Source organism: Cryptomeria japonica, chromosome 11, assembly GCF_030272615.1.
Source record: "Cryptomeria japonica chromosome 11, Sugi_1.0, whole genome shotgun sequence".
NCBI classification, from domain to species: domain Eukaryota; kingdom Viridiplantae; phylum Streptophyta; class Pinopsida; order Cupressales; family Cupressaceae; genus Cryptomeria; species Cryptomeria japonica.
In genome coordinates, this window is record NC_081415.1 from 718,671,778 (window position 1) to 718,687,558 (window position 15,781).

Consider the following 15,781-nt stretch of genomic DNA (forward strand, 5'->3'; position numbering starts at 1 on the left):
GATACTATTTTGATGTTGATAATGATGTTAACTGTACAATTCCATTGAGCTAAACAGAAATGTGCCAACTCATGCTTTTACTCCATTGGCCAGAAAGGTGTCGAGTTATCATTACTAGGCCCTTTTGTTCTCTTTTGTATACATGTCTTATGCATTTTCTTTTTGGTGATCTCATTAATGCTAATGTTATTTAGAGTGCCTTAAAGTTCATGTAGCATGAAATCATTAGTGTTGTAGAAACATTTAATTTTATTAGTTATATGAAATAATGGCCCATGAAAATTTATGGAGTAAGATCATATTGTGTTGGAGTATAATTAAGAGGATGCTTCAATCTTATTTATACGGTAGATGAATCTCCCACATCAAGAAGATATATCATGTTCTTATTGTTATTCATTATGGCCTAAGAGGGTATTCTCAGAGGTATATTTAACAAGGTTTTAAATCAATTAAAATCAAGTATGACTACAATAATCAATAACTACACCCAACATACACTTGACCCCCATTATTTGTCACTAGATCAAAGATAAACTAGTTACATAAAACCTCTTATAAAGTCAATAAAACATCTTGCACATGCACGTATAGATCGCATCAATATTATAATCCTCGAAATTGATTTCATTTAATATTCACATACACAATGGCAAGGTGTGGGCATGCATGACATGATCCTCTAATGATTTAACTATTTGGGCTCACTTGAGATTGTTCACTAGCTTATAACAATGAATAACTAATAAAATGTATATTCTAATCTACTCCTAATGTGGATAGAGGGTGTTTAAATAATGGATGTTTGATCCTTCAATAATGTCGACAAGTTCTTACCCCATTAGGCAACAAAGTCGCCAACAATAAAGAGGAAGAAGAAAAAATCTTTCGAAGTATCAACAAAACGAGATTTCATTAACATGAGAATAAAAAAATTACATCATACAAACAAGATTACTTGATAATCCATCTCAAAACTACAATAACCCATTTGCAACAAAAGAAAGAGAGTTACAATAGTATTGCAATGCATTAGAAGTTGTCAATCTTAATCTAACCTCTATTACAATTGCAACAGTAAATGTGGTAAGCAAAAATGTATAATTCCAACTATACATTTTTCTAAATCTTTACAAATAGCCATGGAGACATACCAATACACAAAGAGGTGTGTTTATAGACACTTATCTACAAGATGTATTCCTTTGTTTGCAGCTTAGATTAGCAAGATTTATGGCCTAGAATCATATGTAGACTTTCCTAGAATCATAGTACAACCCTATCATTTTTAAAAAGGATACTAATGGTTCCCTTGGTTTAACTACAAAAAGGGTTGGTTTAAAGGTTTACATACAATATCTAGTTGCTCAAGCATATCTTGGTGCATAAAAACACCATCAACAATTAGAAGATGGCCTTAGATGGTGTTCATCCACCTCTCCCTCATCCAAGGAACAATTGGGGACTCCCAGTAGAGTTGAAATTCTCTTCCCCACTCTCAAAAAGTTAAAATAGGGCCTTTGAGGTTTAAATTCAATCTCCTCTTCCTCATCTAGGGTGGATTAGAGGCTCACTAAAAGTTTGAGTCTTTTTCCTCATGATCTGAAGGTTAACTTCTATAGTTTGAAAACCTTGAATCTTAATCTTTGGCCTTTTTTGAGAGAGAGATCAACTCTTCATGTTTTTTCTTTGAATATGTTAACTACACAATCAACTCTTCCTTTATCATAACTTTAACTACCTTCTTGAGTTAGCTCCCATTGAAATTTTTATAACATGAATGAAAATTGGCTGAATCTATGATACCAAGGATATGCTTAAGTTGAAAACAATGGGAGCACCTTCTAACCTAAGATATATTGCACTTGCAAATCTAGTTGTAAACCAATAGGGGTGCTCACACACTCACAACTCTCTTTATTACATTAATAAATCAAAGTGGAAAACTGATCTAGGACATTTTTTCATCTTATACTCAGTGAGAGAAAACCCTAATTAATCATTAACTTAGTGATTTATTAAACATAAATTCTCAAAACATAACATAAATAACTACTGAGATTATCAACTTACGCACAAAACATCCTATAAGCATAAATCTAGTACTTGTGTAAAATCTTACTATTAAATTTCATCTCACACATTAGCATCCTTGCACGTATTCTTTTACAAAAAGTTGCCTTCCACATTCCAAGAGACCATCGTTTTTTTTCCAATTCTCAATGACATTTTAGCTTCTATTAAAAGTTAACTCCGTATCCATTATAAAATGTGATATCATTGTCATCCATACAACCATAAACTCTTTCCAACGAAAAGGTTGTTACATGCTATGTTTCAATATTAGATGATTATTTCTGCATTTAAAAATCCTACTTAAAATATGTAGAAATATGTCATTAACAGGGACCACATCACACAAGATTAGTTTAATTTCTAGCCTGCATGGGAACACAAAAAATTAAATATTGGATTTCAAAATTAATTTAAATTATTTTTTCCAAAAACATTCCAGGTTGCAATCATAACTAAATTTTCACTAGAATCCTTGAACAAAGTTTTTCATTGGTATATACTAAAGCACCAAATGATGATCCCCAAATGGAAGAAATCATATGTCTCGGTGTATCAAGCATCATAAGCTGAAAGTGACAACACTCAAGTTATTTTATTGATTGGATGTTCCTCTTATTAGCATTTTCCACCACTATCAAGACCAACAAAAGTCCAATCTAATCACAAAGGAATGACTTACCCGACTGTAACGAGAAAAAAGATATCTACTCATGATAGAATTCTGAGTGAACAGATGTGAATGAACATGATATTCATGGAAGTCATCAACAATCAACAGACAACCTATCATCTATATCAGAAAAGGTTTTATAGAATGCCTTGAAATGCTTGTATGTAATATCAATATCTTCTTTGCCACACATTTCCCGCACGCTGCAAATAAATGAATTATTTTATCAGTGCCTTCCCCTCTCAAGTCACATAAAATCTTCTCACTAATGTGATTCTAAAATACCTTAAAACAGAAATCATTTGAACAATACCTTACAACCAAGTTTTGTAATGTTACAAAGATGCACAAAATCAATTGTTATTGTTCACCTCAGAACTTCAATTAGTCAGAATAAAATGTGAGACTAACTTATCTCTATAATGCAATTCAACTAAAAACCCTATATAGACAAATAAAATTTGCAAATTTCTCAAATAGCAAAGTTTGGACATTAAGAAACACCTAAAATCCTTTCTATTTGTATTCATTTGCACGTGAAATTGTATTTATGAATGTGTATATTATACTATATACACACGTATGTTTATATGCATATATAGGAGTATATATAGTTACATATGTACACATATTTACATATTCAAATATGTCTGTGCATCTATATATACTTGTGCACAAAGTCATGTCTTATGCTAATGCTGCAGAATGAGTTACATATCCAAACACCTCTGCTACTTTCTTTAAACTTTGCGTAGAATACAAAACCAACTTGTTAACCTCCAAAATTATCATAAATGGCTGGTTATTTTTGCTCATTGTAGTCCTTTATATGGTCCCCTAGGTCTCGATCACACAAAAAAATTTATATCCCTTAACCATGAAAGGCTAATTTCATTTTGACACTATATTTGTATCTTGAGAGAGGTTGAGTAGCTGTAGGGGGAGGTCTTGTGGCTTCAAGGTAGCTTTTTTCCCATGTAACCTAAATGCATCCCCAAGGTTATTACTGCATTTCTCATAAGGAGGACATCCCCGGAGAAGTTGGGACAGAAATAAATTGTCCCTACCACTAATCCAAAGTAAATTGCATCTGCCACTCAAAAACAAGGAGGCAATGTGCATAATGAAATATCCCCTGCAGTCATAGGCTAAGTCACCAGGTTCGAATTCGAATTCGAAGTTCAACAGCTTTGAAATTCGAATGAAGTTCGATGCGGAAGAAATTCGAAATGTATAAAATTCGAATTAAATTCGCCATATGTAATTTTTAAATTTTTTTAATAAATATATAAAAAATAAACATTATAAAGTATAAACTATTAATTAACCTAAAAAAAAATTAAATAAACAACATTATAAACATTAAATAAACAACATTATAATCATTATAAATAAATAATAAACCTAAAAAAAAATTAAATAAACAACATTATTAAATAAATAATAATAAAATTTATAATAAACATTATTAAATTGTTTATAAAAATATTAAACCTAAAAAAAATTAAAAAAATATAAAAATATATAATATAATATTACAAACTATTAATATAAAATTATAAATTTTTAAACATTATAAACAATGAACATTATAAAAATTATAAATAAAAAAAAAATAATAAACCTAAAAAAAATGGCGGCCTACCTGTGCAGGTCGCGGACAGGTCACTGGTGGTAGCGTCGCGGACTGGTGGCGTGCGGGCTGGTGGCGTCGCGGACTGGTGGTGGCGTCGTCGACTGGTGGCGGCCGGGCAGACTGGGCAACTCCGTTAGCAACTCGCGTGGCGGCCGGGCAGACTAGGTGACTCCGTTAGCAACTCGCGTGGGCGTGACTGCAACTCTTGCGGCCGCCCTATTTATAAAATCAGCGACGAAACCCTAAAACGCAAGCCAAAAAAACACTTTATCGCAAACCCTAAACTTTTTTTCGAATTTAATCGAATTTTTACATAGTTTTTCAAGTTCAGCGAATTTCGAACTTCAAGGTTCAAATTCGGCCGAACCTGGTGACTTAGGTCATAGGACTAAAAATGCAAGGAATATCATCAAAAATTGGCTGTCAACCAGCGTGTTATGCGGATTCAAAGACTCTTGGATAACTTGCGTGTTATGTTGTTTGACTGTTACAGAGTTTCAGACTTGTTTTGGAGGCATCAACTACAAGTTTTCATCAAAGTGTGACTTCGAAACAACTATTACTGATAGCATAACCCTCTAGGATGATGGTGCAACTTGTTTTCAATGTGATCACACAAATTTGGATACAAAATCACACACCTACAGCTGGCTGTAATTTCATCAAACAGTTGGCATGAAACCATAAACAATGAACAATGATATGCAAACTAATTCTCCTTTATTTACGAGTCAAATGTGCTCTTTACAATAACCAAACCAATGCCCAAACACTTAGCAATTATCAATGGTTTACTCAGAAAATCTGAAGATACATGACGGCCATAGATGCATGCATATAACTGATTAATACAAGGAAATATGATGCCAAAGGAACCTGATATGAATCGCCTAGCCTTTAGATTGAAGAAGCAATCAATATCCTTTGTTTTGGAGCCCTCACAATGCCAAATCGACTTGTCTTCAAAATCGCCCCTGCTGAAAGTATGAAGGTCTGATAATAATTATTTATCAGCTCCCAAGTCTTCCATCAACCCCTGAAAATGTTCACTGTCTTCCTCCAATCACAACGCTGTCACCAATTCTTAAGTTCGATGCTAAGATAGGTAGATAGGAGCAAAATCGTAGGAAATAGAAGTCTGGTTCGACTTGTCCTCAGATCTGATTAGACCTCTGAAATCTTCTTATCTCTTCTCCCAAATGCTCCTAAGGGAGTCGCCTTATGTCCCCAATGCTAGCGTTGTCCTCCAATGAAGGTCTTGATGCTTCAACAAGGAGATAATAACAAAGTCGTGGGAATGAAGGGAAGAGCTCGATTTGTTTCAGACCTGCTACACAACCAGCTATCCTCCAAATTCACCTTCAATTGGTCTTCAAAGAAAATCGCCTATTCTTCCCAATAGGAATCGATGCACAAATATGATAAATATGGATGGACTGAAAATACCACAAAATGTCTACCATGTGATGCACAAGAAACTCATTAAGCACAATGTGAAGGACTGAAATTATCCTCCACTCTTAGCAGCAACCCCTTGGAGGATCTCTCACCACCTCAGTTATGCAAATCATAGGGAGTTTTCGTTCCCAAATGATTTAAGTCTGCAGAAACCCTTGGCTCCACAAGTCTACTCAAGAGAAGATATCAAAACATCCAATGATGAACAATGAACCAACCCCCTCTATTTATACTTTTCTCCTCCAATCGATTGGTTCCTTCTAGAAGATTCTTCTCTAACAAACTCTATTCTCTTATTACACTTTATTATTTTATTACACATTAATTAATTTAATTGCACTTTAAAATATTATTACATTATAATTAAAGTGCACACGTGACATCATACGTGTAATCCCCTTATCTCACCATAAAATCATGTAGACATAAAATGTGCAGCCACCAATATCTGCCAAATCGACCCCCTAATCAATCTCTTTTGCCTACGAGGGTCAAATGATAGGCCAACCTCGTGAATATCTGCGAACTAAGGAGAAGGGGACATTACACATAACCCAGGTCAACAAAAGATAACTGATTGGTCAAGCAATCAAGAAAATGGGCGCATGCACCAAAAGCACAATTAGTTGCATCCTTGAACACGGTGAACCAAATGAAGAAAGCAATGGCTTAGGTAACCCTATAGGAGATCCTAGCAATGCTGAAACAAATGAACCTGCTAAAAGAGGCTCTAAATGAACAAGAGAAGAATAGAGTCAAACAATTAGCTATTGTTCTTCTAAAGAAAACATTGCAAGAAAAGTAGTCACTTCCCCATTCTAAATATAAACCTTAAAAAACATTGCAAGTAATAGATCTAGATCTAGGTAAATCTAAACCTTCCTCATTCTACCTTACTCTAACTATTGAAAGGAAGCTGTTACACAATTATATGATTGATTTTGGAGCTAGCATATTTGTAATGTCAAAAAAAAGAAGATGATGCCTTACATTTATTGTATGAGCCTATCGAAAAAGGAGTCACCAAATTAGATGGTGAATAGGGCTATAGGATTCATTAGGAACCTTCCTCCTACTCTATATGCTTGTCCTATAGTCACTATGTTCAAACAAATTGTGATAATTGAGATCCCAGCCATGTTTGGGTTATGTTTATCCCAAGACTTCACAATAAATGCAATATACATCCTTGTTTTTCTTTTTCTGGTTTTGTTTTCTATTTTGATGTGTTTGTTGAAGAAAAGAGATATGCAAAATATTTCTTTCACAATGATAAAACTTGCAGCAATATAATAACTCAGAAAATGACAATATTCAGAAAACTCCACAGAATGATATAACTTAGATTTAATTTCAGAATGGGAAGTACAAATTATCATCAAAATGAGCAATACCCCAGATAACCAAAATGAATTACTAACACACTTCAAGCATACCCATTAACTCCAGCAATACAAAAGTCTTATTTGGCATTGAAATCTGCAAACCAGCATCAACTGGATTGGATGCCACCCTCCAAATACTCCCCCCAAGACAAAGTTTTGGATGTCTCTGATCATGTCAGTCCTAGACGCCTCCAAGCAGCCACAAACTCTCCCCCCCCCCCCCCAAAAAAAAAAAAACCCTATTGCTTGTGTATACCGGTTTGTGTGGCGATTTCCAACAGCATCTGCATGTCTTTTTACCAGTATCCTTGCCTACAATGAATGTCTTCTTTTCTTCACCTTCATTTGAAGAGGTGAACTTTATTTCTTTACCGGATGTGTCTTTTCTGTTTGAACTTTGACCTTCTTCAAAGCCTAAGCCACTGGTATCTTTGGATTGCTTTTGTTTGTTCAACATCTTATCTAAGGCTTCGGTGCTACCTTCATATTTGCTCCTCACTTTTATTTCTTCCTTACTTTCTTCAAGCTCCTTTCTAAGCTTCACTATTTCTGCTTCCAGATCTTGAAGCTCCTTTTCCTTCTTCATTAGATCAGAGGATGTAACTTCACATATCCTCTTGGTTTCTTCCAGCTGCAGTCTCAAGTCAGATATAACTTGACTGGACTCATCCAGGGATTGCTTCAAGAGACCTTGCTCATCTACTGCAACATGCTTGACCTTCTTGAGTTCTCTTCTTTTTTTACTCAGTTCCTCAAGAGCACTTATAAGCTCTCCTTCTAAGTCCACTTCAGCCTCAATATCCTCTTCTTCCTCATCTTCACCAACCGGTTCATCAAGTGCCATAAAGAGATTAACTTTTCTGCCATTCTCATGGTAGCCATCTTTTGATGCACTTTCTTCATTTGTGGTATCATCCTCAATAGTATAGAGGTTGTTTTGCTTCCGGTAGCCTCTTCTTCCTTGTCAGTAGACATTTCTTTCTCTATCTTTGCCAGCAGAATTGCTAAACTCTCTTGACTCATCTCCACCGGTTTCATTGTAAGGACATTTTGCAGCAAAGTGTCCAACCTTACCACAGTTGAAACATTTGAGTGGTAGCTTTCCTTTATACTTGTCGAATCCTCTTTTGAGCTTTCTGACAAAGTTTGCTACCTCTTTATCAGAGTCTTCACTAGATCCTTTATGAGCAGCTACTTCTTTGCCCTTTTGGGTGGTGTTGAACGCTGCTTCTTTCCTTAAGGAAGCATCATCGATCATTCTCATCTCATAGGCTATTAGTGAGCCAAATAGTTCATCCATTGAAAAGATCTTCAAATCCTTGGCTTCCTCTATGGCAGACACCTTTGTATCATACTTAGGTGTAAGAGACCTAAGTAGCTTCTTGACAAGGATCTCATCTGCAATATCTTCTCAGAGTCCTTTGATGGTATTCACAGTTTCATCAAATCTGTGAAGGTAGTCTGCAATCTTTTCATCATCCTTCATCTTGATGCCCTCAAGTTGGCCCCTTAGTGCTTGCTGCTTGGCCTTTTTGACTTTTGCATCTCCTTCAAATAACCTCTGCAATTTATCCTAGGTCTCCTTAGCAGATGCACAATGCATGATCTTGACAAACTCATTATCAGACAGCCCGCTCAAAATAACATGTTTGGCCTTTGCATCGTTCTCATACTCCTTCTTGGCATCTAGATCAGTGGGAGGAACACTAGGGACAACATATCCACTCTTGACAGACATCCACACGTCAAAGTCAAGGGAGGAAATATAGGTCTCCATTCTTCTGCTCCAAAAGGCATAGTCGGATCCATCAAACATGGGGGCTTTTGAGGAAGCAGACTCATTTCTTGCCATTGTGTTCTAAGTCCAGAATCTACCCAAGGTTTAGAGATAACCGGGAACCTAGGCTCTCATACCAATTGTTGAACACAAAGTACCACTGAGAGGGGGGTGAATCAGTGGTTCCTAAACTCTTCTCTTTTAAGGCAACTTCAGAATACCGGTTGTTATCTTAAGCACTAAACAATCAAACCAGTAAAGCAACTGAGGAGACCAAAATCGACAATCACACAAATGAAACCCACAACACCAAATGTACGAGGAAAACTCAATATGGGAAAAACCTCGGTGAGAAATGCAGCTGGAGACTACTGCTCCAATCCAGGCTCACAAGTGAAACACTGAATTACAAAGATTTAGGGCACCAACCCAAGGAGCACCAACCCCTGCACCAAGCTCCAACTTGGTGATGTATATTGAAATACAATTTGATACAGTTATAGCTTCTTGTTGCAAATGAGTTCTGCAACTCTTGATCACATAGAATACTGCCGATTGACAGTCTTCTCTTCTTTTACTGGATCTCACACTACTGGTTATGAGATCACTCTCTCTGATTCTTGGCCTCTCTTCTCTCTCTTCTCTCACAACTCACTATGTCACACTTGGATGCTGCCTTGCTCAACCACACCTCACCGGTTTGCTCAACAGTTGGACTTGCTACAGTTATACCGGTACTCAATCACTGCCGGCTAAACCCTCTCAACGGTTTGCTTGTAGATTCACTCTGCAACTTTCTTATAATGAATTCTAAGGAAGATGATTCTTCTCTGCACTCAAGCTCTCTTGACTCTTCTTCTTCTCCTCAAGCATCACTCATTTGTGTTTTGAGCTCATGTATTTATAATTGTGGATTCCCACCAAGAACGCATTCAAACACTGTCGTGTAAGGCTTCCCTTCTCCAACTTGATCCGAATATGATTTGATTTGATATGCTTTTCCAGGGACAAGATCTTCATGACATCAATCAATCACCAGCAAAGCTTCGCATTCCAATGTGCGTTTTCTAAATCTAGAGGTCTGCATCATGCTTTTCTGATTTTCTCTATCATTCGCCATTAATGACTTTGCTGTTTCCTTCACCAAACAGGTACGAAGATCAACTCTTCTTGCAGGATTAGTGCAATTGCTTTTCCAACTTGCCTTCCTCGAGCTGCAATCCTTTGGCATCCTCCGTGACTTGCGGGTTCCTCATAAAAGCCGACCTGCTTGCAGATTTGTTACATCAATGCACACTCCACCAACCTATGCAATACCTCCACCTAGCATCCAATCGTCATGCTTGTCGACATCCACCTTTTCTTGGATTCCTATGTCGTTTTGACATACATTGTCGACCAAGGTTGACTACCAGTTTAGGTTATGTTATCGGTATGACCATCAACCATCCTCTTTGTTCTGTTCACCGGTTGTTGTGCCTTCATAACAAACAAGCAACCTTCATCCCGGTTTATGCCTTACCGGTAAGCCTTTTTTACCGATAGATGACCCAAGTCATGTGTACCTGTAGCCTTCCTTTTGTCTTCTCACTCTCATCTGTATTGCCATCATACCGGTCACCACTTCTTACTTACCGGTGACCTTGCCAAACCGGTTGACATCAATGACAACTTAATGCCAAATTGCCAACACAACATGCAACAAAGAGGTCTCAAAAGTCTGCAATAAACTTAATAGCCCTCCTCTACCAGCCTCTATGAATAATCGTTGTCAATATGAAGCACTGAAAACTAAAGAAGACTAAATCACAACAACAATGAAGCTCCAATCTGATTCCTGAATGAAACCACCAAAGATCCTCCAAATTAGATCTTTGACCAATGTGGAAGATGTTCATTGCAAGGGTTTTCGTCCTCACAATGCCACAGGATGAACAAGTTCAACCAACAAAGAAGATTTCCAACATATCAACCAGGCATATGAAATAAGTTCATAAAATTTGCTTTTATATCTCCCCAAAAGCTATGCCACTTTTGCCCTTTTTGTTTCAAATTAATTTTTAAATCTCCTTATGTCTCCAAAGTGATGTCCCATTCTAAAGGCCCCATTTTAAATATTCGTCACTTCATTATATTGGGCGCCCTTGTAGTCCTTTAATAAATAAATAAAAATAACAATAAAGTTAAATCTTTAATTTAACTTTATAATTTAATAACTTATCATTATTTAATTTAAAAGAATTGGACTATATCAAAATTGAGATATCATCAATAACTGCATCCACCAACCATTCTGAAAATAGTAAAACTGACAACTAGCTTAGTTAATGCCCAAAAACTGACTTACTAAAAATAGTATGGTAAATCCATCCAAATACACTCTACAAAAGGGTGTTGCACACATCTCAACCATCTAAGCTCAAGGAAACACCTTGTTGACTTGGTGGTCAACACCTCCTTAGAGACTCGTGACATGGCTTAACCACCTCCTATGGGTTGGGTTAAATCTGGCATTACTATCGAGCGTTGATAGTTCGAGCTTTTGGCACAATGGCAAACAATTCCAACAAATGGTATCAAAGTCTTGGGTCACAGGTTTGGGTCTCCCTTTGGTGGGTGTTGAAGGCTTAGTTGAGTTGAGGGGGGGATTGTTGACTTGGTGGTCAACACCTCCTTGGTGAGTCATGACATGGCTTAACCACCTCTTGTGGGTCAGGTTAAATCTGGCGTTTGTATTGGGCGTTGATAGTTCGACCTTTTGGCGCAACGACAAACGATTCCAACACACCTATCATTGTTGAATCAAATTATCATCATGAGTTCCCTAACTCAACTTATTAGCCTATAGAAACCCATTGAATAAGCTAATAATCTGCCAAACTAAAAACTCGTAGGAAGTGGACATTATAGTCCGCCTGTCCCAAAATTGCTTGTCCCTAAGCAATTCCAACTCTGCATGCTGCAAAATCTATTCATTCTTCCATGTTGCATTTTCTATCAACAAGTTCTTCCATTTGACCAAGTATTCCTTAATAACCCTCTTCCAAAGAGTATGCTCCATGTAGTCTATGATGGTCTTCGGAATCAGAATTAACTTCCCCTCCTCATCCAATGGTGACAACTTTGATAAGGGAACCGCATTATACCTGAGTGCTTTCTTGAATCTAGACACATGGAACACACTGAGCACTCTGTTGTTAATCGATAACTGAAGCTCATAAACAACATCTCCAACCCTCCTTGAGACTCTACAGGGACCACACTAGATATTCTGAAGGGACCATCAAACTTAGGCTTGGGCTTAAGATTAGACTATCTATATGGTTAGAGCCTCAAATATGCCATGTCACCCACCTCAAAACTGTGCTCTATCCAATGCTGATTTTATAAAATCTTGACTTCTCCTACAACAAATCTCTTGCCTTGACACTCTACTGTCCCCAAAGAGAAAATCAATAAAGTTAGGTGCCTCATACCCATACAATGCTATGAACGGTGACATCCTAATAAACATGTGAGAAGTAGAACTGCAGCAATGCTCTCCAAGGTGTAGACATTTTACCCAAGCTCTCTATTGTCTTGAAAAATAAGTTTTGAGATACTGTAATATTCCCCTTAATTTTTTTTTGTTTTTAGCAATAAGAGTTACAAGCAAACACCATAGCCCGTTAAGGTTAGAAAAATAATCCAAACTACTGAAAGGGAACCCTTCCACCTTTTGTTCACCGAGAGCCCAATCTGGGAGGGTGAGAGCATATGGTGTTCCGGGGATCGTTAGCACCATAAATCAAACTGAAATTACAATGCACAGGCGGCAAGCCAGCCCCTTCTGCTTATCTAACAGGATCGAAATTGAACTCTTGGAGGTAAACCAACAAAGGGAAATAACAAGAAATTGAAACTCAATCACTCTACCGCGTATTTCAGTAGGAGGACATTACATTAAGCTATCACTCTACCGCATATTTCAGCGCGAGGACAATTGCATAAAACTTATCACTCGACCACTTATTCAGTGGGAGGACTGAGTACATAAACTGAATTACATGCAGTGGGAATTACAAATAAGAACAGCAAGAATGATTGATCAGTACTACTGAAACAATCTTACAAAATAAAGATATGAGATAAGATAAGAAGCTTAATGCTGATCTCAAACAATCCACCATCAAAATCACACCACACTTGAACACTACTGCTGTTCTAATTCTGCAAGCTAGAAAACACACTATCCAGCCACTACTGGAAACACCAAAACACTCATAACTTTCTCAAAACTAACCGGAATCACACCAAATAAAATGCAAATGACTAATATAACATAGGCAACCAATCCAATACCTCAAACTCGCAACTTGGAAGCACAGAATGTGTTGCATACATCCCAAGGTAAGTCTGAAAATGGCGCTACAGTAGCAAACTTCGGTTTGCAACCAAAAATTGTGATGACCACCAAAAGCCATGCCAAGATAGAAGAATGATTGTCTTCCCAATACGCTTCCAAAGAGCCGATACCCAGAACGATGCAATCAATTGGTCAAGAGGTATAAACAAAGTATGGTTTCAGCAACTCCACGAGCAACAACAAGGAAACACTCCAGAATCCACACAAAACTCTCCACGATTTGCAGAACACTCACGGACAGCACTGAAATTACAAGAACACAACTAGGTACTATCTTCCAAGTACGAAACTAAGACTTAGCTAGGAAGCCACACTTCGAAGCTCAGATTTTCAATCGCCAAACCGGCAGCATAACAATGCAATTTCATAAGATCCCAAAATGAGAGCCCAAGGCTCTTATTTATAACTTCTTGCTTCACCAAATTCAAATGCAAAAGCACACAAATACGCCCAAATTACATGTCCTCCAAGGCGCCCAACACATTTGAATTTAATTAAACATGTGTCCTCAAAATGGCGTCCACTTATCCCAACTACCTAGGCAAAGTTCGAACTTTTGCTAGGTGAACAACTTGCAATATTAAAACAATATAAACATGACATGTTTAATCACTCTCAACGCCACCTGACTAAGGGAAATAATAATATTAGTAGCATATATTTATCCTTTTCCCTAAGTCACCCAAAACACAATTAATCAGTAATAAAATAATTAAATATTAAACCTTAGGATAAAGAAATAATATTTAATTCAATAACTTATAACTCTGGTACTGATTAACATCAAAATCAAGGATGAAGTTGTGCGACGAAGACCACAAAACTGCACTAAATTAGGACTCTGTCCGAGACTACTAAAAATAGAAACGCTCAATACTGCCGCTTACTAAAAATAGAAAGTCAAGAAATACTTCTCCCAAAATCATGATCTTCGCACCTAGAGGAAGAGCTTGGAAAGCTCAGTAAGACAGCATCATCCAAACAGCCAAACCCTAACTTACTAAAAATAGTAAGTTCTCACTTCACCAAAGAATCCAATGCATGTTATGCTACCCTAGAGCTCATGAAAAACCCAGAAGGAAAGTATAGACAAAATTGAAGAATTCCCTTCTGATAACCCTAAAAAGCTCGAGAAGAACTCCACAAAAGTTGGAAACCTTAATTCTCCTTTCCAAATAGCCTACAGGTCTTCAGAATAGGCCAATGGACTACTAAACTAATCACTGCGGAGAAAGGGGCATTACAGATACCCTTCCACCAATTTGTTTACTATTTTTGTCTACCCATTTGTTTGTGGGTGGTAGCTTGTGCTAGGAGTGAGCTCATTCCACTCAATCTAAAAAGCTCTTGCCAAAAGAGGCTCAAGAACTTGTTGTCCCTATAACTTACTGTGCTCTTGGACATCCCATGTAATTTGAAAAACCTCCCTAAAGAACAAATCAGCTACATGTGTTGCAATGTGTGTTGCAAAAATAGCAAAGAAATGTGCAAATTTGGTCAGCCTGTCAACCACAACATATATACAATCTTTGTCATGTACCTTAGGTAGCCTTGGTAATGAAGTCCATCAAGATACATTCCCATTTCTAGTTAGGAATGGATAAGGGTTGAAGTAGACCAGCCGGATAAGTGTACTCATTTTTATTCTACTGGCAAGTGGGACATTCTCTAAAATACTTAAGGACTTTATCTGTGAATCCTTTCCATGTGAAGACTCTAGGGTGACCAGCCATAGGTGCATCATGAAAAGTTCTCAATATATTCACCTAAAGCTATGAAGTAGGCGCCAAATAAATCCTCACCTTATAAATGATCAACTCATTGATCAATGTGTACCTATCATCATGGATAGCGCCTTCTATTATTTACGCTGCCCAAGAATCCTTAGCAACTTTGCTGAATTCAACTCTTTTCATTAGTAATCTCAACAAGTGAACATAAATGAGGCCTCCTAGAAAGTGCATCAGCAACTACATTATTTTTCCCTTGACATAGACAATGTCAAAATCATATGCTTGTAGTCTGCTATCCCATTTTTGCTACCTATCATGAAAATCCTTCTGATTCATGAAATACCTGATGTTTCTGCTACCTATCACTTTGATCCTTCTGGTTTGCAAAAAAATTGGAAACATGCCCAAATTTCAGGGACAGCGTCCCACAACATCAGGACATCCGACCGTACCAGGGACGTCTGGGACATCCCTTGACCATCTTGGGGAGACATCTAGGACGTCCCTTGACCATCCTGGGGACAGCTAGACGTCCTAGACATCAGGGGGCAGTTAAAAAAAACTCACTGAACTTAAAAACCCACTGCAAAGACTAGTCATGTTTACAACTACTAGAACATGTTGAAATTGAACAAATCAGT

The 15,781-nt window shown here is 37.2% G+C and overlaps 1 protein-coding gene across 7 annotated transcripts in view; it reads right to left on the bottom strand.

Annotated features, from left to right (window-relative positions):
• Positions 1-2,448: 2,448 nt before the first annotated feature.
• Positions 2,449-15,781, bottom strand: part of LOC131061292 (probable aspartyl aminopeptidase) — a 159,599-nt gene continuing 146,266 nt past the window's right edge. For 4 of the 7 annotated variants that reach the window (XM_057994897.2, XM_057994903.2, XM_057994899.2 and 1 more), the window contains one exon: positions 2,449-2,949. In XM_057994897.2, coding sequence (XP_057850880.1) covers positions 2,917-2,949 — 33 coding nt within the window. In that variant the 3' untranslated portion in view covers positions 2,449-2,916. The remainder of the gene's footprint in view (positions 2,950-15,781) is intronic. The other 3 variants (XR_009359310.1, XM_057994896.2, XM_057994900.2) reach the window with 1 other exon arrangement.